Source organism: Anomalospiza imberbis, chromosome 22 (assembly GCF_031753505.1).
Source record: "Anomalospiza imberbis isolate Cuckoo-Finch-1a 21T00152 chromosome 22, ASM3175350v1, whole genome shotgun sequence".
Taxonomy (NCBI): Eukaryota; Metazoa; Chordata; class Aves; order Passeriformes; family Viduidae; genus Anomalospiza; species Anomalospiza imberbis.
This window is the reverse complement of record NC_089702.1, coordinates 6,633,297-6,653,434: the sequence shown is the minus strand read 5'-3', so window position 1 is coordinate 6,653,434 and position 20,138 is coordinate 6,633,297. Positions and strand designations below refer to the sequence as shown.

At 57.6% G+C, this 20,138-nt stretch overlaps 2 protein-coding genes across 4 annotated transcripts in view; one reads left to right on the top strand and one right to left on the bottom strand.

Annotated features, from left to right (window-relative positions):
- The window catches only part of LOC137486892 (cyclic AMP-dependent transcription factor ATF-7), a 50,138-nt gene that overhangs the window by 8,209 nt on the left and 21,791 nt on the right, over window positions 1-20,138 (top strand). For both annotated transcript variants that reach the window (XM_068212469.1, XM_068212467.1), the window contains exon 2: window positions 4,918-4,976. In XM_068212469.1, coding sequence (XP_068068570.1) covers window positions 4,929-4,976 — 48 coding nt within the window. In that variant the 5' untranslated portion in view covers window positions 4,918-4,928. The remainder of the gene's footprint in view (window positions 1-4,917; window positions 4,977-20,138) is intronic.
- NCKAP1L (NCK associated protein 1 like) overlaps window positions 1-20,138 on the bottom strand; it is a 390,138-nt gene that overhangs the window by 348,439 nt on the left and 21,561 nt on the right. The gene's annotated exons all lie outside the window — the stretch shown is intronic.

The following is a 20,138-nucleotide window of genomic DNA, read 5'->3' as shown; positions in this document are numbered from 1 at the left end:
GTGACACAGTCTGGGGACAGCCTGGGGACAGTCCAGGGGGGACAGCCTGGGGACAGTCCAGGGGCACAGCCTGGGGACAGTCCGGGGGACAGTCCTGGGAGACAGCCTGTGGGGCACAGCCTGGGGACATTCCAGGGACACAGCCTGGGGGTGGGACAGCCTGGGGGGCACAGTCTGGGGACAGTCCAGGGACACAGCCTAGGGACAGCCTGGGGACATTCCAGGGACACAGCCTGGGGCTGACACAGCCTGGGGACAGCCTGGGGGGCACAGCCTGGGGACACAGCCCTGTGCTTCCTTCTCCCGGGCTGGAAGTGGCAGCGGGGGCTGCCTCCCCTCCTGCTGCTCCCCCAGAGCGATTCGGGGTTGGCACTGGGGGTTTGTGTGTTCTCCTGGAAGCCAGAGGCTGCAGCCATCCATAATAATCTCGTTTATTGTGGCTCTCCCTGCTCTCCCCCTGCCCGTGCTTGGGGCTGGGCCGGTGCCTGGAGCGCCGTTTGTGTTTGAATGGGTTTGTTTGTGCTCCTGGCACGGCTCCCGGGCTGGCAGAGCTGCCCAGAGGAGCTGGCCTGGCCACTGGCTGAGCTCAGAATTAACCCCACAGAGCTGGCCTGGCCTGGCCACTGGCTGGGCTCAGAATTAACCCCGTAATGGGGTTTTATCCACAAACTGCCCCAAAAAGCAGGCAGCCTTGGTGCCGGCCCGCGTTGCCCCGTGCCAGCTCGTTCTCTCCCCCCGCGTCGCTGCTCTCCTGCTCTCCACAGCAGCTCAGGGCACAGGCCCAGCCCGGGCAGGACTTACTGGGGACGGGCTGAGGGAGCCACGGGAGCCTTGCCAGGCTCCTGCCCAGCTCCAGGAGCTCCTGGCCTGAGCCTCGCTGGGCCCTGCCTGCCTCCTGCCCCTTCCCTGGGCGCCGCCTGGCCCTCGTGCCCCTCTCCCCTGCAGCTCCCTCCTGGCCCAGCCCGAGCCAGCAGCCTGGTTTTGTGCCTCCCCAGGCTGAGCCTATTTTTAGGAGTGGCTCTCGCAGCCTTGCTGGTTTTGGTTCACGCTTGGTGCAGCCCTCAGCTTTAATTTTGTGGTCACGTTAATGTGGAGTTTCTCCTCGTGGTTTACGGGCATAACCCAGAACTGTGGGGGTGCTGGTGGAGGAGTGAGTGCTGGAAAAGGGATCCCTGCTGGACAGGGATCTGTCATGGAGAGGGATCCCTGCTGGAAAAGGGATCCCTGCTGGACAGGGATCTGTCATGGAGAGGGATCCCTGCTGGAAAAGGGATCCCTGCTGGACAGGGATCTGTCCTGGAAAGGGATCTGTCCTGGAGAGGGATCCCTGCTGGCACAGAACAATGTCTGCACACCCCTCCAAGTGTTTTTCAGGGCCTGCAGCATTCCCAGTGCAATTCCCAGTGGAATTCCCAATGCAATCCCAGTGCATTCCCAGTGCATTCCCAATGCAATCCCAGTGCATTCCCAGTGCAATTCCCAGCAGATTCCCAATGCAATCCCAGTGCATTCCCAGTGGAATTCCCAGTACATTCCCAATGCAATCCCAGTGCATTCCCAATGCAATCCCAGTGCATTCCCAGTGCAATTCCCTGTGCATTCCCAATGCAATCCCAGTGCATTCTCAATGCAATCCCAGTGCATTCCCAGTGGAATTCCCAGTACATTCCCAATGCAATCCCAGTGCATTCCCAATGCAATCCCAGTGCATTCCCAGTGTAATTTGCAGTGCATTCCCAGTGCAATTCCCTGTGCATTCCTGCCCATCCTGCAGTGCCCAGATGCAAGCGCTGGGCACCAGCATTCCTGCAGCAGAGTCACGTGCCAGGACAACAATAGAACCTTATTTTTAGAGCATTTCCAGCCCTGTGCCCAGCATCCAGCAGGGCTGAGGTCCAGGCAGTTCCTTCCGTCTTCACGCTGAGGTTTAAGGAGAGGTGATTTTCTGTTGTTTTGTGGTGTTTTTCACGGGGATTTGAGGTGCTGCAGAAACCCGAGTGGTTTGCAGCTGAGGGAGCAGCTGGCCACAGCAGTGTGGGAGACCCCAGGGACGAAGGGCCAGTTGCTCCTGACTTTGGCAAGCCACAAGAGACTCGGATTGCCAAATCCTGGCTCGAGGCGCTCGCAGCCTCAGCTCCTTCTCTAACACAGCTGGGAGCTTCCCCGTGCCAGGACGTGTGAGGGCAGGCCGGGGTGGGACGGCTGTGGTGACAGAGCCAGGGCCAGCCCAGCTCTGGGTGTGACCCCTGTGCCACCCACACACCCCCTCCTGCACAGGGCTCGCTTCAGCTCCTGGGGAGAAGCCCCAGCAGGGCCACAGGGCCTTTGGGACGGTGTCACTTCCAGCCAGCCCCGGTGATCGGTGTGGCTCGGCAGGGGAGGGATCCCACTGCAGCCTGGTTTGGGTGAAAATCCCCCTGGAGCTCCCCCAGGCCAATCTGTGTGTGCCTTTCCTCCTTCCCGGCCGTGTCCAGCGTGCTGCGCCCGTCGTGGCAGTGAAATGTCACCCCGGGAGAGGTGGCAGAGGGACGGAGCCAGCTCGGTGTCACTGTGGGCACAGGGATGGAGCCAGCTCGGTGTCACTGTGGGCACAGGGATGGAGCCAGCCCGGTGTCACTGTGGGCACAGGGACGGAGCCAGCTCGGTGTCACTGTGGGCACAGGGATGGAGCCAGCCCGGTGTCACTGTGGGCACAGGGATGGAGCCAGCCTGGTGTCACTGTGGGCACAGGGATGGAGCCAGCCTGGTGTCCCTGCCGGCCCAGCCCGGTGTCCCTGCCAGCCCAGCCTGGTGGCATGCCCAGCCCGGTGTCCCTGCTGGCAGAGGGACGGAGCCAGCTCCCAGTGCCCAATCAGCTCCTGCCTCGGCCCTTCCTATGGACGGGATTTATGGAGGGAATTTATCCCGGCTAAACGTGACATAAATCTGAGCACACGCGTGCGCGTCCTGCTGCCAGGATCAGCTGGATCCTGCTTTGGGAACGGGGAGATCAGCTGGACCCTGCTTTGGGAACAGGGGGATCAGTTAAATCCTGCTTTGGGAATGGGGGGATCAGGTAAACCCTGCTTTGGGAGCAGGGGAATCCTCCTGGGGCAGCCAGGATCACCTGGGTCCTTTGGGAAGGGGGGGGATCAGTTAAATCCTGCTTTGGGAATGGGGGGATCAGGTAAACCCTGCTTTGGGATCAGGGAAATCCTCCTGGGGCAGCCAGGATCAGCTGGATCCTGCTTTGGGAACAGGGGGATCAGTTAAATCCTGCTCTGGGAATGGGGGGATCAGGTAAACCCTGCTTTGGGAATGGGGGAATCCTCCTGGGGCAGCCAGGATCAGCTGGATCCTGCTTTGGGAACAGGGGGATCAGTTAAATCCTGCTCTGGGAATGGGGGGATCAGGTAAATCCTGCTTTGGGAATGGGGGAATCCTCCTGGGGCAGCCAGGAGCAGCTGAATCCATCGAGAGTCCCTGTGTCACCTCAAGGCCCGGGCAGGATTTGCCCATTCCTGCTGTCCCCTGCTCTGCCACCTCCTGTGTCGCTTTTGGGGTTTCTGGGGCCGTTCCTGATGTTTGGGTGCCTTTGTTCCCCCTGGGCCGGGCAGGGCTTTGGCTGCCAGCCCGTGCCACTGGTGACAGGGACATTTATCCCCATTCCTGTCGGTGACAGGGACATTTATCCCCATTCCTGTTTGCACAGCCCCCGGAGTTTGGCTCCATAAATCCAGCCCCAAATCCAGCCCCAGCCCAGTGCTCTCTGCCTCCTGCTTTGTGGGGTCACAGCTCCTCTCTCGTCAGCCTTTGGGTCTTGCTGCCGTGAGCCCGGGGTGCGGGGGAGGAATTCACCTCCCGGCAGAAAATCACCAATTTCCTTCATTTTGAGCAGCTCATTGATTCCTTTCCCGGGGAGCAGAAGCTCCTGCCGCTCCCCCTGCCGCATTCTTGGAGCTCTTTCTCACACGGCTCCTAAAAATACCAACCCGTGAGTGCAAACCCTTCTCCCGCAGCCCCGGATCCGTCGCTGGCATTCCAGCCCGTCCCAGCCCGGAGCAGGAGGTGCTGGGAGCCCCCCGGAGCAGCCCCCCGAGGGGACAGCATTTGCTTTAGCACAGCTCTGTGAAATCCTGCTGTGAAAATACCAGTGCGTGGAGGGAACCGCCGCTTCTGGAGTTTGAGACTGGGCGGGGGGAGGGTTTTACTTTATTTACTCTTATTTTTTATTAATGAGAACAGCTTCACTTGTAGCATAATAGGAGTGAGTGTTTTGTTATCCTTGGCTGTAATCCGTGATAAACTGCCCCTGCCATCAGCCTTGTAGTTTACCCACTGGGGAGCCCGATTATTGCCTTGTAAAACGGAGCACCACTCCTATAATCCCTTAATTAATTAAATGACAAATTTTAGTTCTCTCCCATTGAAAATATAACCGGTGCAGAGAGAGGCCGTGGATTTATTTGATGGCTGCTCGCCTGCACTTTGTTTTCCGTGGATTGCCACTGTCCCTGCTGATTTGTTTGTGTGTGGGGGGGATTCCTGGGCTGGCCCCGGCCGGCTCTGAGGATCCCCGTGGGTCCCAGGATGTTCCCTGACCCCAAAAACACTGAGGGGGGGACGAGTGGGGCCGTGCTGCTGCCCCCTCCACAGGGCTGGGCGTTGTCCCCACCTTGCGGGAGGTGACACCGAGCTGCAGGAGGTGACACCGACCTGCAGGACACCTCTGGGTGATGCTGGAGCCCAGGGAAGCTCCCACACCTTCCCCGTTTCCCTTCCAGCTGTAAAAACCCACCCAGTCCCTCCCAGATCCTAGACCCGGGCCGGGATAATTCCCATCTGATGAACGCCGTCCCAGCAGAGGGGCAGCTCCCGCGGGTGCTTTGGGGGTTTTGGGGGCTGTTTAAGGATTTCTCTCCCTTCTCTGCTCCCCAGGCTGCTGCAGGATGGGTGACGACCGGCCCTTCGTGTGCGGCGCCCCGGGCTGCGGACAGGTACGGCCTGCCTGGGCTTCGGGCTCGGGGTCTAGTGGGGTTTGGCTGCTTTGGGGTCTGATGGGGTCTTGGCTGCTTTGGCTTCGGGGTTTGATGGGATTTTGGCTACTTTGGCTTTGGGGTTTAATGGGGTTTGGCTGCTTTGGCTTTGGGGTTTAATGGGGTTTGGCTGCTTTGGCGTTGGGGTTTAATGGAATTTTGGTGTAACGGGGCTGGGGCCAGTTGATCTCAGAGCCAGAGCGCTCCGAGCCGCCGTTCCAGGGGATCCCGGGGGGAAAGCAGCCCCCGGGATCTGCAGGGTGCAAACCCTGGCCATGAGCTCCCAGCAGAGCCCGCCCGGGTCGGGGCTGGTTCCTGTGCCACGGCCTCCCCTGGGCTGTGCCCCCATTCCGCTCCCAAGGGATAAACCCGCAGCCCTGCGGGGCCTGGAGGCTCCCGAGTTCCTCCTCTGGAGCAGCTGGGAATGTGACAGGTGACGGGAGATGGTCCCCAAAATGCTATTTTGGGATGGGCTTCTTCCCGTGCCCTGCGGGAATTCCTCCTCCCTGGAGCGCGGCTGCGGAGCTTCCTGGGATGAGAGAGGGGGATGAGGGGATGAGGGAGGCTCATCCTCCTCCAGCTGCACCTTCCCATCCCCTTCTCCTTGCATTTCCAGGGAAAACCGTGCCATCCCAAAGCTGAGCTCGGGGGCCCCCTGGCACTTGGTACTGGGAGGAACTGGGGGATGATGGAATTGCTGCTGGGGCTGATGCAGTGGGATCTGCTGGACACTGGGGGATCATGGAATTCCTGCTGGTTTAGTGGGATCTGCTGGACACTGGGGGATCATGGAATTCCTGCTGGTTTAGTGGGATCTGCTGGACTCTGGGGGATCATGGAATTCCTGCTGGTTTAATGGGATCTGCTGGACACTGGGGGATCATGGAATTCCTGCTGGTTTAAAACCACATATTTAGGGTTTCCCATTTTTCTGGTCATTGTGACACGAGCCTCACCCAGATCCCTCCCCTCCCCTCTTTCAGGTGAACTTCCTCCTTTTGCCTTTTCTTTTTTTTCTTTTTTTCTTTTTTCTTTTTTTTTTTTTTTTCTTTTTTTCTTTTTTTTTTTTTTTTTTTGGGAGGCTGCTTTTTATCTGAAACTTCTTTGCCTGTGAAATTGTGCAGGCCATTTATAAAATGTATTAGCTGTGTTTGAGCACTTAATGGTGTGAGCCCTTCAATCACACAGCCCTAAAATCGGCTTCAAACAAGCAATTAAGGCAAACAACAATGTATTTAAATTTAATCTCCCACAATCTCCCACAAATGACATATAAAGGTGGCTGCTTCCTCCTCTGGCTGTTCCAGCCTGCTGCTTATGGGTAATTCCGACAATTCCTCATGTTAATATGGAAATGCTGGAATCCTGGTAATTCCGAGCGGGGTGATTCATGGGGATCCAGCCTGACCTCGTGCCTGCTTTTCCCAGAACGTCCTTCAGAGCAGGGCAGGGCAGGGATGGGGATGCAGGGCTGGGATGGGGACCCAGGGCAGGGCCAGCAGAGCAGGGGCAGCAAGGCTGGCACAGGGGAATGTCCTGGGGTGACTTTATGATTTGCTCCAGCAGCTGCTTCCTTCCCTCTGAAGCCAACACCAGCCCCATTTTTTATGCCCTAAATCCCTTTTTCCTCCTTTTTTCCTCCCCTTTTCCTCCTTTTCCCCCTTTCCTCCCTTTTTCCTCCTTTTTCCTCCTTTTCCCCTATTTTTTCCTCCCTTTCCCCCCTTTTTCCTTATTTTTTTCCTCCTTTCTCCTCCTTTCTCCCCTTTTTCCTCCCTTTCCCCTCCTTTTTTCTACCCATCCTCCTTTTTTCCTCCCTTTCCCCCCTTTTTTCTCCTTTCCCCCCTTTTTCCTCCCTTCCCCCCTTCTTCCCCCCTTTTTCCTCCATTTTTCCTCTTTTTTCCTACCTTTTTCCTCCTTTCCCCCCTTTTCCTCCCTTCCCCCTTCTTCCCCCCTTTTTCCTCCATTTTTCCTCTTTTTTACCTCCCTTTTTCTCCCATTTCCCCCCCCTTTTCTCCCTCTTGCCCCCCCCTTTTCCCTCCTTTTCCCCCCCTCTTTTTTTCCTCCCTTTTCCCTCCTTTTCCCCCCATTTTTCCTGTTTCCATGCAGGCAGAGCTGCTGAGGGCAGCGAGGAGGGCACCCGAAACCTCGGAGCAGCTCGGTGTGCGTGCGCCCGGCGGGGCGCGGGCTGTAAACATGTTTGGGGTTGCCAGGGCTGCAGGGGGGGTTATTTTGGGATCCTCCCAGCTCCCGGGGCCGGGGTGGCACAGCTGACTCCCACCCCAGGCTGGGGACAGGTGGAGAATTCCCCTTCCCCACTCCCCGAGCTGAGCGGGGCTGTTCCTGCCCCAGAAAGGGCAGGAGGGAGCTGGAATTCCAGCCCCTGCCTCCGGAATGCCCCTGGGACGCAGAGGGGGATGCCTGGAGCCAGGATTTCCTGGTGAAATCAGTCTGGGTGCTGTCACCCCCAGAGCTCCCAATTCTGGGTGCTGGGTGCTGCTGATCACCCCCAGAGCTCCCAGTTCTGGGTGCTGGGTGCTGCTGATCACCCCAAACCTCTCAATTTCGGGTGCTGCTGATCACCCCAAACCTCTCAATTCTGGGTGCTGATGATCACCCCAAACCTCTGAATTCCAGCCATTCTGTGGGCTGGGAGCTGGGACTGGGGGTGTTCCCCAGCTTCGGGCAGGGGGACAGCCCCAACTCGTTCATTAGGGAATTAAAGATTCAGGTTTGGGGGAATTGGGGAATTAAACCTTCAGGTTTGGGGGATTTGGGAATTAAAGCTTCAGGTTTGGGGGGAATGGGGAATTAAACCTTCAGGTTTGGGGGATTTGGGAATTAAAGCTTCAGGTTTGGTGGAATTGGAGAATTAAACCTTCAGGTTTGGGGGACATGAAACCTTCAGATTTGGGGGAATGGGGAATTAAACCTTCAGGTTTGGGGGATTTGGGAATTAAACCTTCAGGTTTGGTGGAAATTGGGAAATTAAACTTTCAGGTCCGGGGGGATGTGGGCACTGCTGTTGGAGCTGGGAGCTGTTCCCAAGCTCTGTGCAGTGGGACAGCTCCACCTCATTAATTAGGAAATTAAACCTTTGGCTGGCTCATTAAGGCCCCCGGAGCAGAGCTCTGGAGCCCGGGGGGGTTCAGCTGCTGCCCCGGGAGCCACAGGGAGGTTTCCCCACGTCTGGCTCCATCGCTCCCCTCGGAAAACGGCCCCAAAGCCCCTCAGGGACCCAGCAGGTGCCACCCTGGGGTGCTCCCCGCTCTCCAGAGCATCCTCGTGGGGGAATCTCCTGTCAGTGAACCTGTTTGGCCACTCCTGCTGCCCAGGGCAGGAGGGTATCGAATATATCGAATATCTTGAATCTATTGAATATACACAATGCACAGAATATGCTGAATATATTGACTATACTGAATATATTGAATATACTGAATATCTTGAATATATTGAATATACAGAATGTATTGAATATACTGAATATATTGAATATATTCAATATATTGAATATTGTGAATATACTAAATATACAGAATATACTGAATTTACAGAACATATAGAATATCTTGGATATACTGAATTTACAGAATATATTGAATATACTGAATATACTGAATATATTGAATATACCGAATATACAAAATATATTGAATATACTGAATATACAGAATATATTGAATATACTGAATATATTGAATATACAGAATATACAAAATATACTGAATATATTGAATATACTGAATATATTGAATATACAGAATATACAAAATATACTGAATATATTGAATATCTTGAATATACAGAATATACTGAATATATTGAATAACTTGAATATACAGAATATACATAATATACAAAATATACTGAATATCTTGAATATACTGAATATACAGAACATATTGAATATCTTGGATATACTGAGTATGTTGAACATCCTGAGCAGGCAGCACGGCTTCCCCAGCCCTTCCTCCGCAGCGTTTCCCTTTACAGGGCACACAAATCATCCCTCCGGCCCTAATTCCAGAGCTCCAGTTATCCAGGCCATTTCCTCAGACAATCGTTTGCTTTTTAAACCCCCCCTTAATTTCCCAATTTATCCCCCCTAAACCCTTGCGTGGAGCTGCTGCTTTGTGCAGCGTCCAGGAAACGCCGAGCCCAGAACTTTTCACAAGGCCAGAAAATTATTTCTTTTTTTTTCCTCTCTCTCTCTCTTCTTGCTGGTTTATTGTATCCTCTTATCTTGTCATATAATAGAAATAATGTTTATGGCGTGGATCCTCAGCATCACTTGGCATTTAACCAAGCTCAGGAGAAGTTTATGGCTTTGTATACTCGCTGCCGTGGCCATTATCCCTTAAATCTCTATTGCCCAGTAATGGATGGGGCCCCACGCAGCTCCTGCCGTGGCTGAGCTGCTTTGGGGTCTGCAGAGGGGCACTTCGGGGTTTCCAGTTTGGGGTTTTTCCAGTGTGGGGTTTCCAGTGTGGGATTCCCATTGTGGTATTCCCAGTGTGGGGTTTCCAGTGTGGGGTTTCCAGTGTGGGATTCCCATTGTGGTATTCCCAGTGTGGGGTTTCCAGTTTGGGGTTTTTCCAGTTTGGGGTTTCCAGTTTGGGGTTTTTGCAGTGTGGGGTGTCCAGTGTGGGATTCCCAGTTTGGGGTTTCCATTGTGGGATTCCCAGTGTGGGATTTCTGGTTTGGGATTTCCAGTTTGGGGTTTTTCCAGTGTGGAGTTTCAAATGTGGGATTCCCAGTGTGGGGTTTCCAGTTTGGGGTTTCCAGTTTGGGGTTTTTGCAGTGTGGGAATCCCATTGTGGCATTCCCAGTGTGGGGTTTTTCCGGTGTGGGATTTCCTGTTTGGGGTTTTTGCAGTGTGGGGTGTCCAGTGTGGGGTTTCCAGTTTGGGGTTTCCAATGTGGGGTTTCCAGTGTGGGGTTCCCATTGTGGGATTTCTGGTTTGGGATTTCTAGTGTGGCATTTCCAGTTTGGGATTTTTCCAGTTTGGGTTGTCCAGTGTGGGGTTCCCATTGTGGGGTTTCCAGTGTGGGGTTTCCAGTTTGGGGTTTCCAGTTTGGGATTTCCTGTTTGATGTTTCCAGTGTGGGCTTTCCAGTGTAGGGTTTCCAGTGTGGGGTTTCCAGTTTGGGGTTTCCAGTTTGGGATTTCCTGTTTGATGTTTCCAGTGTGGGGTTTCCAGTTTGGGGTTTCCAGTGTAGGGTTTCCAGTGTGGGGTTTCCAGTTTGGGGTTCCCAGTTTGGGGTTCCCAGCTGTTCCTGAGCTCTGCCTGCTCCTGGTCCAGCCTCATCCCATGGCCAGCAAGGGACCAGTTCCCCCAGTACCGGGGTGATCCCGGCCCTGGGAGCAGCTCCTGCGGTGGGAGCTGCAGGAACTGCAGGGGTGGGAGCTGCAGGAAACACATAGGTGGGAGCTGCAGGAGCTACATCCTCGCAGGACCTGCACTGGTGGGAGCTGCAGGCGTGGGAGCTGCAGGAGCTGCACAAGGGGCAGCTGCAGAGGTGGGAGATGCAGGAACTGCAGGGGTGGCAGCTGCTGCAGTGAGCTGCAGCCTCGCAGGGCCTGCACGGGTGGCTCCAGGAGCCCTTGGCAGCAGAAGCAGGGCATGGAATGGGTCTGGCCGTAACTCGCGCGCTGTCAGCGGAGCCCGGCGTCTCCCCCGGCTCTGCCGAGGTGTTTTTGGAGGTGGGCAGGGGGAAGGCTAATTTTGAATAATAATAAGCTTGAGAAGGCATCTGAAACCAGTAAACGTTTATTTTTTACACTCCTATAACTTAAAAACGGCCAAACCAATTTAAACCAAATTGGATAATAAAAAATATTGCTCCTAGGCTGAGCCCCTGTTTGCCAAGTTCCAGCCTAGAATGAATTTTTATGGCCAAATTATAAACCCCCTAGAAATGAAGGTTTAAAATGGAAATGTTGACAGACCTTTAACTACAAAAGCGCCGTAATAGAACTTCTTTTTTTCTAAAATGGCTGGTTTAAAATATAATTAAGACTTAAATATTATTTAATAGCAGCATTTCCTGTAAGTTAAAATCTTTATCATTCCTCTGGCCGGGATTCCTTGGCAGTTCTTGGAAGGGCTCTGCGGCAGGAGCACGCGCTGGCCACGGGCTCGTCCGCCACAGGAGCCAGGCTGGACAGAGGGGCTGGACAGTGTCCCAAATTCTGGCTGGACAGCGGGACTGGGCAGCAGGGCCGGACATCTGAATTGTCCCAAATTCTGGCCCTGGGGAGAACGAGTGGCTCTGATCATCCCGGGTGGTCAACCCGGGGTGTTCCTGGGGACACCGGGATGAGCTGGGAATGAGCTGGGAATGAGCCGGGAATGAGCCGGGAATGAGCCGGGAATGATCTGGGAATGAGCTGGGAATTAACCGGGAATGAGCTGGGAATGATCCGGGAATGAGCTGGGAATGAGCTGGGAATGAGCTGGGATGAGGCTGGAAGAGCTGGGAACGAGCCGGGATGAGGCTGGAAGAGCTGGGAATGAGCTGGGAACGAGCTGGGAATGAACTGGGAACGAGCCGGGATGAGCCGGGATGAGGCTGTAAGAGCTGGGAATGAGCTGGGAACGAGCCGGGATGAGGCTGGAAGAGCTGGGAACGAGCTGGGAACGAGCCGGGATGAGGCTGGAAGAGCTGGGAACGAGCCGGGATGAGGCTGGAAGAGCTGGGAATGAGCTGGGAACGAGCCGGGATGAGGCTGGAAGAGCTGGGAATGAGCTGGGAATGAGCCGGGATGAGGCTGGAAGAGCTGGGAATGAGCTGGGAACGAGCCGGGATGAGGCTGGAAGAGCTGGGAATCAGCTGGGAACGAGCCGGGATGAGGCTGGAAGCTCCGTGCTGTGCCGCAGTGTCCTTGCAGGGAAGGATTTCTGCTGCAGAGCCCTGCTCAGGCTGCTCCCTGCTCCCTTCCCGAGGGGTGCGCGGCTCATCCTGGCCCCGTGCTGGCCTCCAGCCGCGGGCAGGGTGGCACTGGCCCCGGGGTGGCACTGGCCCCGGGGTGGCTCTCCATTCAGGGTGGCACTGGCCCCGGGGTGGCACTGGCCCGGGGTGGCACTTGACCCGGGGTGGCACTGGCCCAGGGTGGCTCTCCATTCAGGGTGGCACTGGCCCCGGGGTGGCTCTCCATTCAGGGTGGCACTGGCCCGGGGTGGCACTGGCCCCGGGGTGGCACTGGCCCGGGGTGGCACTGGCCCCGGGGTGGCACTGGCCCGGGGTGGCACTGGCCCGGGGTGGCTCTCCATTCAGGGTGGCACTGGCCCCAGGGTGGCACTGGCCCCAGGGTGGCACTGGCCCCGGGGTGGCAGTGGCCCGGGGTGGCACTGGCCCCGGGGTGGCACTGGCCCGGGGTGGCTCTCCATTCAGGGTGGCACTGGCCCCAGTGTGGCTCTGGCCCGGGGTGGCACTGGCCCCGGGGTGGCACTGGCCCCGGGGTGGCTCTCCATTCAGGGTGGCACTGGCCCCGGGGTGGCTCTCCATTCAGGGTGGCACTGGCCCCAGTGTGGCTCTGGCCCGGGGTGGCACTGGCCCCGGGGTGGCACTGGCCCTGAGGTGGCACTGGCCCCGGGGTGGCACTGGACCCCGGGGTGGCACTGGCCCTGAGGTGGCACTCCGCAGCCCCTGGACTCATGGGTGTCGCTCAGGGCTTTACTCAGGGTTTACTACTCGTCCTCGTGCCCCTAGAGCAGGTTTGGGCTACTCAGACCCCAGCAGGTTTCTCAGGAGTTGAATTTCTGATTTATTTGGGTTTGTGTTTTTGTGCTGAGCCTCGGGGCTGGTCTCCGCTCTCCGCAGCAGCAGCAGCAGCAGCAGGGAATGAGGAGGGAGGGCTCCCTTGTTTTGGGAATGCAATCAGGGAGGGCTCCTCTCTTTTGGGAACACGGTCAGGGATGGCTCCTTTCTTTTGGGAACACGGTCAGGGATGGCTCCCTTGTTTTGGGAATGTAATCAGGGAGGGCTCCTTTCTTTTGGGAACACGGTCAGGGATGGCTCCCTTGTTTTGGGAATGTAATCAGGGAGGGCTCCTTTCTTTTGGGAACACGGTCAGGGATGGCTCCTTTCTTTTGGGAACACGGTCAGGGATGGCTCCTTTCTTTTGGAAATGTAATCAGGGAGGGCTCCTCTCTTTTGGGAACACAGTCAGGGATGGCTCCTCTCTTTTGGGAACATGGCCAGGGAGGGCTCCGCTCTTTCGGGAACGCAATCAGGGCTGCAGAAATCCCCTACAGGAGCTGGGCCGTGCCCTCACAGGGGGTGGCTGCTTCTGGTTTGCATTTAGAGACTTTCACACCCGCGGAGTTGCTGCTTTGGGCAGAGGGAGCTGAGCCAGGTCCTCACCTGGAGCTCTGCTCTGTCCCAGAAATGCAAATCGTGCTGCCAGGAGCTGAGCCAGGCTCGGGCTGAGCCAGGCTCGGGCATTTCTGGTGCTCGTGGGCTCGAGGGAGGAGCAGAAAACAGCTCTGAACCAAAGCTGGAGCCTGAGCCCGGCTCAGAGCCGGGCCTGGACTGGGTTTCTCTCGGGAACTGCCAAACCCGCGTGGTTTTTGTCCCTAAAACCTTCGGAAACGGGGCTGAGGCTCTGGGGACTCCCTTGGCCAGGGAGGGAGGGGTCTCAAAGTGCAGCCAAAGCTGCCAAACCCTCAGGGTCTGAGCTTTCCCTCCCCCGCCCCAGCAGCTCCGGGTGTTTTCCTGGCAAGTGCAATATTTCCCGGTGTTAAACCCAGCATTTTGAAGTCAAGGCTGTTTGGTTTTGAAGCCTCGCTCGCTCCCTGCCTGCTGCTCTGAGACAACTGTAAATCCTTTTTATTTTACTGTGAGAACAAATCACTTATTGCTCGGAGCAGCAGCTCTGACAAAGACCTCGTTATCAGCATCATGGATATCCCAGCATCAGCACCGCAGCAGGGATGGGGCTGGCAGGGAAAAGGATTTATCCAGCCCTCCAAAAGCTGCCTGAGCTCGCAGGATTTTGTGTGAACTTCTTGTCTAAAACCCAGCCAAGCTGTCACTTCACGATTACAAAACCCCAGGCTGGAGGAGGGGGAGCGTGCCGGGGTTCGATCCCTCCCTTCCCCGGTGCTGCCGAGGGCTGGGGGAGGACTGGCAGGCTTCCCCGTGCCCCGGTTTTATTGAAACACCCAAATAATCGGGGTTTGGCTCCCGAGCCGCTCCCCGGCTCGGTCCCAGCCCGAAATCCGCCCTTTTTCTCCCAAGGATGCTTTGTTGGCTGCGGAGGCCGCTCCGCCCCTCTGCGGCAGCCGCGGGATCCATGCGGCTCTGGCAGCGGGAATCCTGGGAACACTGGGAACACTGGGAACGCTGGGAACACTGGACCGCGGGCAAGCAGGACACAGCGTGTCCTGAGCGCCAGGGGGCCAGAGCTGTTGGGAGCAGGGTGAAAAACCACCTGGAATTCCTGTATTTCGAGAGAAATACGTGGGGTTTCCACTCGGGCGTTTCTTCACTTTCGTTTTTTTTTTTTTTTTTTGCTGACGTTTTCCCCCTCAGTTTCTCCGTGCTTTGTGTGAGAGCCTTTCTCAGGGTCGTGTTTGGGGTCGGTAAAAGGGGGTTTGGGGTCCATAAAGTGGGTTCGGGGTCAATAAAGTGGGTTCGGGGTCGGTAAAGGGCGTTTGGGGTCCATAAAGGGGGTTCAGGGTCCATAAAGGGGGGTTGGGGTGGTTAAGGGGGTTTGGGGTCCATAAAGGGGGTTTGGGGTCCATAAAGTGGGTTCGGGGTTGTTAAAGGGGGTTCGGGGTCCATAAAGGGGGTTCTGGGTCCATAAAGGGGGTTCGTGGACCATAAAGGGGGTTCAGGGTCCATAAAGGGGGTTCGGGGTCCATAAAGGGGGTTCAGGGTCCATAAAGGGGGTTCGGGGTCCATAAAGGGGGTTCGGGGTCCATAAAGGGGGTTCAGGGTCCATAAAGGGGGTTCGGGGTCCATAAAGGGAGTTCAGGGTCCATAAAGGGGGTTCGGGGTCCATAAAGGGGGTTCAGGGTCCATAAAGGGGGTTCGGGGTCCATAAAGGGGGTTCGGGGTTGTTAAAGGGGGTTCGGGGTCCATAAAGGGGGTTCAGGGTCCATAAAGGGGGTTCAGGGTCCATAAAGGGGGTTCGTGGACCATAAAGGGGGTTCAGGGTCCATAAAGGGGGTTCGTGGACCATAAAGGGGGTTCGGGGTCCATAAAGGGGGTTCGTGGACCATAAAGGGGGTTCGGGGTCCATAAAGGGGGCTGGAAGTCCCAGGAGGAGCGGGGTGGGTGCTCCAGGCTGGCTCTGCGTCCTCCTGCACAAAGGGCTGGGGATGGAGGGGCTCAGCAGAGGAAAAAAACCCACATTTGGGGTTTTTCCTAAAGACCAGAGCCCGGGGAAGCTCCAACATCCCCGCGGGTCCCGGCGGCGAGCGGGGTCAGCGCTGCCCCGAGTCCCGGCTGCATTTTGGCCGCAGCGCGATCTCGGTGCGCGGCACAGAAGCCAAAATCGGACTGGGAGAGGCTGAGCGCGGCTCGGGCTCATCCCGCCCCTCGAACCTCCCTAAATCCTAAATCCCGGAGCCGCAGCGGGAGTTTAACACCTGCTTAAGCGCCGCGGCTTCCTGCGCTCGGCCCAGCTGTTGTGCTCAAGTGATTTTTTTCTTTTTTTTTTTTTTAATTTTTTATATGCCGGATTAAAACAATAAAAACATTAAAATCCTAAAACTCCCCTAGGGAATAGAGATGCAGACAATAAAGATTTGTGTGAGAGAGGCTGGGCTGGGCTGGGGGGGCTTTGCGGCAGCGCACAGGGAGCTGCGAGCCGGGGGCACCCGCGGGGGGCTCTGGCCGCGTCCTCGGGGATGTTGTAATCGGGAATGTCTGCGTGGCTGCGGGGGCAGGGAGGGCTTGGTGGCCACCGGCACGATCGCCGGGAGCTCAGAGCATCGCCGCCGGCTGCTGGAAGCCCCTCAGCGCTGGCTGCAGGCGAGGGGGGAGAGCGAGGGGGTCTCAAACGCCTCGTTTGGAGAAGACAGCCCCAGAGGAGCGGGCTGGGCGATGCCAGCCAGGGGGAACGGGGGAGCCAGCGATGTGGTGCGGTGGCTCCACTGATGGGATGTGATGGCTCCGTGATGGCTTTTCCCTCCCCTTCCCTCTTGATGTGGGGCTCCGGCCCTTCCCCACTGCCGCCGCTGCCCCCTGGCACATACGGAGGGGCCTTCCCGGTGCCCTACGGTGCCAGGAATTCGGGAATGAACCCTTCCCAGTGCCCTGCGGCGCCAGGAATTCGGGAATGAGCCCTTCCCGGTGCCCTGTGGTGCTGAGAATTCAGGGTGAGCCTTTCCTTGTACCCTGCAGTGCCGGGAATTTGGGAATGAACCCTTCCCAGTGCCCTGCAGTGCCCAGCTCGGCTCTGAGCCCTTCCCGGTGCCCTGCGGCGCAGGGAATTCGGGAATGAGCCCTTCCTGGTGCCCTGCAGTGCCGGGAATTCAGGGTGAGCCTTTCCTTGTACCCTGCAGTGCCGGGAATTCAGGAATGAACCCTTCCCAATACCCTGCAGTGCCCAGCTCGGCTCTGAACCCTTCCCGGTGCCCTGCGGCGCCAGGAATTCAGGGTGAGCCTTTCCTTGTACCCTGCAGTGCCGGGAATTTGGGAAGGAGCCCTTCTTGGTGCCCTGCAGTGCCCAGGACTTGGCTCTGAGCCCTTCCCAGTGCCCTGCAGTGCTGGGAATTCGGGAATGAACCCTTCCCAATACCCTGCAGTGCCCAGGACTCAGCTCTGAGCTCTTCCCAGTGCCCTGCAGTGCCCAGGACTCAGCTCTGAGCCCTTCCCGATGCCCTGCGGTACTGGGAATTTGGGAATGAACCCTTCCCAGTGCCCTGCAGTGCCCAGGGCTCGGCTCTGAGCCCTTCCCTGTGCCCCACGGTGCTGGGAATTCGGGAATGAGCCCTTCCCGGTGCCCTGCGGTACCGGGAATTTGGGAATGAACCCTTCCCGGTGCCCTGCAGTGCCCAGGACTCAGCTCTGAGCCCTTCCCGGTGCCCTGCAGTTCCCTGAGCTCTCCCTGCCCGGCAGCACCCCTGCAGTTCCCCCCTCCCCTGCTCCCAGGCCAGCCTGCTCCCTGCCCACGCCCGGAATTGGGGAACGGGCCCCAACTCGTGGCTTCGGGGCTGGGCAGGCGATTCCCTCCCGTGTTTGCTGCCAAAGCCCCGTGCCAGGGGCCGGGCTGGGGCTGCCGCAGAGCCCCGGCGTCTGCAGAGCTCCAGAGCAGAATCCCAATGCTCCCTGTGAGGTTTTACTGCCTGCATCCGAACGCGGGCAGCGGGAGCGGCTCAGACTCCTCAAGGATGGGGTTTTGGTGACCTTGGCTTTGTGTTTCCACATCGCTGCACCAGCACCTCGCTGTGGATGTGGGGGAAGCTGCTGGGAAAGGTTTTCTGAGCACCTCAGGGCTGTGTCTGCTCAGGGGCTGCAGGTGGGAGGGTTTGGGGCAGCCAGGACGTGATTTGGGAGCCAAGTGCAGCTGGGAGGCTCTGGCTGCTGCTGGGAATTGCATCGGGATCGTGTCAGTGTTTGCTCCCCGAGCCTGATCCCGTCACAGGGTGGGCTCAGACCTCCCAGTGTGAGTCTCCTCCTGGGAAAATGGGATAAAGGCAAGGAGCCTCTGCCACAAAAACCTGACCCCCCGGCTGGGAAAACCAAGCACCTTTTGGAAACCGACTGCAGAGGATTTTGGGGGAAGAAAGAGGGATTCGGGAGCTGCAGGATGGAGTCAGGCATGGGAGTGTGCTGGGAGAAACCATAAATCTCCGGGGAGAAGAGGGTCACTGAGAACCTCATCAGGGTGGGAGCAGCAGCTCCACGTTAATGTGCCCATAAATCCCCGTTCCGATAAAACAGGTGGCTCTTCCGAGAGGCAAAAAGAGGCAAACGCCGATTTTTTTTTCTTCTTCTGCTGCTGCTGCTCTCCTTTTTTAAAAGCTTTAATTACCGCAGTGCTGAGGGCTCGGCGCAGGCAGGAGCCGGGAATGCGGCTGGATGTGGGAAGCAGGGGCAGGGAATGAGGGGAGGGAGCTGCAGGTGGGCCAAAACCTCCAGGGAGAGGCGTGGAGAGGCACAAAAATGAGTTTTTTATCCGGGGATCGAGGGTGGCGTGGATGGAAAATTCCTGGTGCTTTGGTACTGGGGATGAGGAAGAGGAAGGGACCTGCAGGGTGGGAAGTGGAGCTCTGGGAAAGGACTGGGAGCTCCATGGACAGGGAGGGTGCAGGGACAGGATTCCGCACCTCAGGAGTGAAACACCCACGACTCCCCTGGGCAGCCTGGGGGCAGCGCCGGACCCAGGGGTTTTCCTGCAGCTCATTCCCAAAGTACACCCAGATCTGTTTGCCTGCCCTGTTTTGTCCCTCTCCCACCCCTCAGGAATTCCTTCTCCCCGTTTTTGGGTTGTTTTTAACCCCAGGCACCTCTGGATCCGTGGGTCCCTGCAGCTTTTCCCCTCCATGCCACAATTACTGGGGACAAACCCCAAACCTCAGAGTGACTCGAATTCTCTTTGTGTTTGACCTGCTGCCCTTCCCAGGCAGCTGCTGCTGCTGCTGGAGCTTCCCCAGGAGATAAATCCACACAAAAACCGCTTTTCCAGGCGATAAAGCCATCAGCAGAGGCTCCACTCCGTGAATGGGTGGGCACATTCCCAATATTGCACTGAATTGAAGGAAATCACCATTCCAGGGCCTTAAAAAGCTGAATGGGGCCGTGGCATCCTCCGAGTGATTGTGCTGAGTTCCAAGGTCAAGGCTGAGCCACGGCGGTGCTTCCAGCCCGGCAGGGGCAGAGCCAGCTCCGAAGCGTTTGGGTTAGAGCTTGTTTTGGGGTCGTGGAGTTTGGGTTAGGATTTGTTTTGGGGTCGTGAAGCCAACATATGGGTTAGGGCTTGTTTTAGAGTTGTGGCGTTTGGTTTAGGATTTGTTTTAGTGTTGTGCAGCCGACGTTTGGGTTAGGATTTGTTTTGAGCTGTCCTGGGGAAGGGGCTTGACCTGCACTGGGGAAGGGGCTGTACCTGCATTGGGGAAGGGGCTTTACCTGCACTGGGGAAGGGGCTGTACCTGCATTGGGGAAGGGGCTGTAGCTGTATTGGGGAAGGGGCTGTACCTGCACTGGGGAAGGGGCTGTAGCTGTATTGGGGAAGGGGCTGTACATGCCCTGGGGAAGGGGCTGTAGCTGCACTGGGGAAGGGGCTGTAGCTGCCCTGGGGAAGGGGCTGTAGCTGTATTGGGGAAGGGGCTGTAGCTGCCCTGGGGAAGGGGCTGTACCTGCCCTGGGAAAGGGGCTGTAGCTGTATTGGGGAAGGGGCTGTAGCTGCACTGGGGAAGGGGCTGTAGCTGTATTGGGGAAGGGGCTGTACATGCCCTGGGGAAGGGGCTGTAGCTGCACTGGGGAAGGGGCTGTAGCTGCCCTGGGGAAGGGGCTGTACCTGTCTTTGTTACCGGGCTCGCCCCGTGCGCGGCCCCGGAGCCGCTCGGCTCCGCGGAGGACGGAGCCCCGCCGCCTTCGGGGCCGTCTGCGGCCCGGCGAGGATTGATGGCTCGCCCAAGGTCACTCGGAGGGGCCGCGGCGCTGCCGGGACTCGGGGCTGGGATCGTGATTCACATCCAGAGCGGGATCCCGGGGGATGCGGGGCCGGCTCCGGAGCCGCTGACGCTCCCGCGGCGGCTCCGCCCCTGCTCACCCCGGTAATTACCGCGGGGCCGCTCCCCCTGCCTCCCGTGGCAGCGGTAATTAACACCCGGCTGTTAATCACCCGCGCTCGGATGGAGAGGAAAGCGGGATTTCAGAACGCTCCGCCGTGCGGGGCTCGGGGATCGCGGCATGCCCGCGGGGTTGTGGGGGTTCAAAAATCCCATCCCGCGGGGTTGTGGGGGTCCAAAACCCCGTTCAGCGGGGCTTTGGGGGTGCAAAAACCCCATCCCGCGGGGCTTTGGGGGTTCAAAAACCCCATTCCGCGGGATTTTGGGGGTTCAAAAATCCCATCCCGCGGGGCTTTGGGGGTCGGCTCCGTGGGGCCAGCTGTGCCCAGGTGTGCCCAGGTGTGCCAACCACGGCGCTGCTCTCGCCCAGGTGCTCGA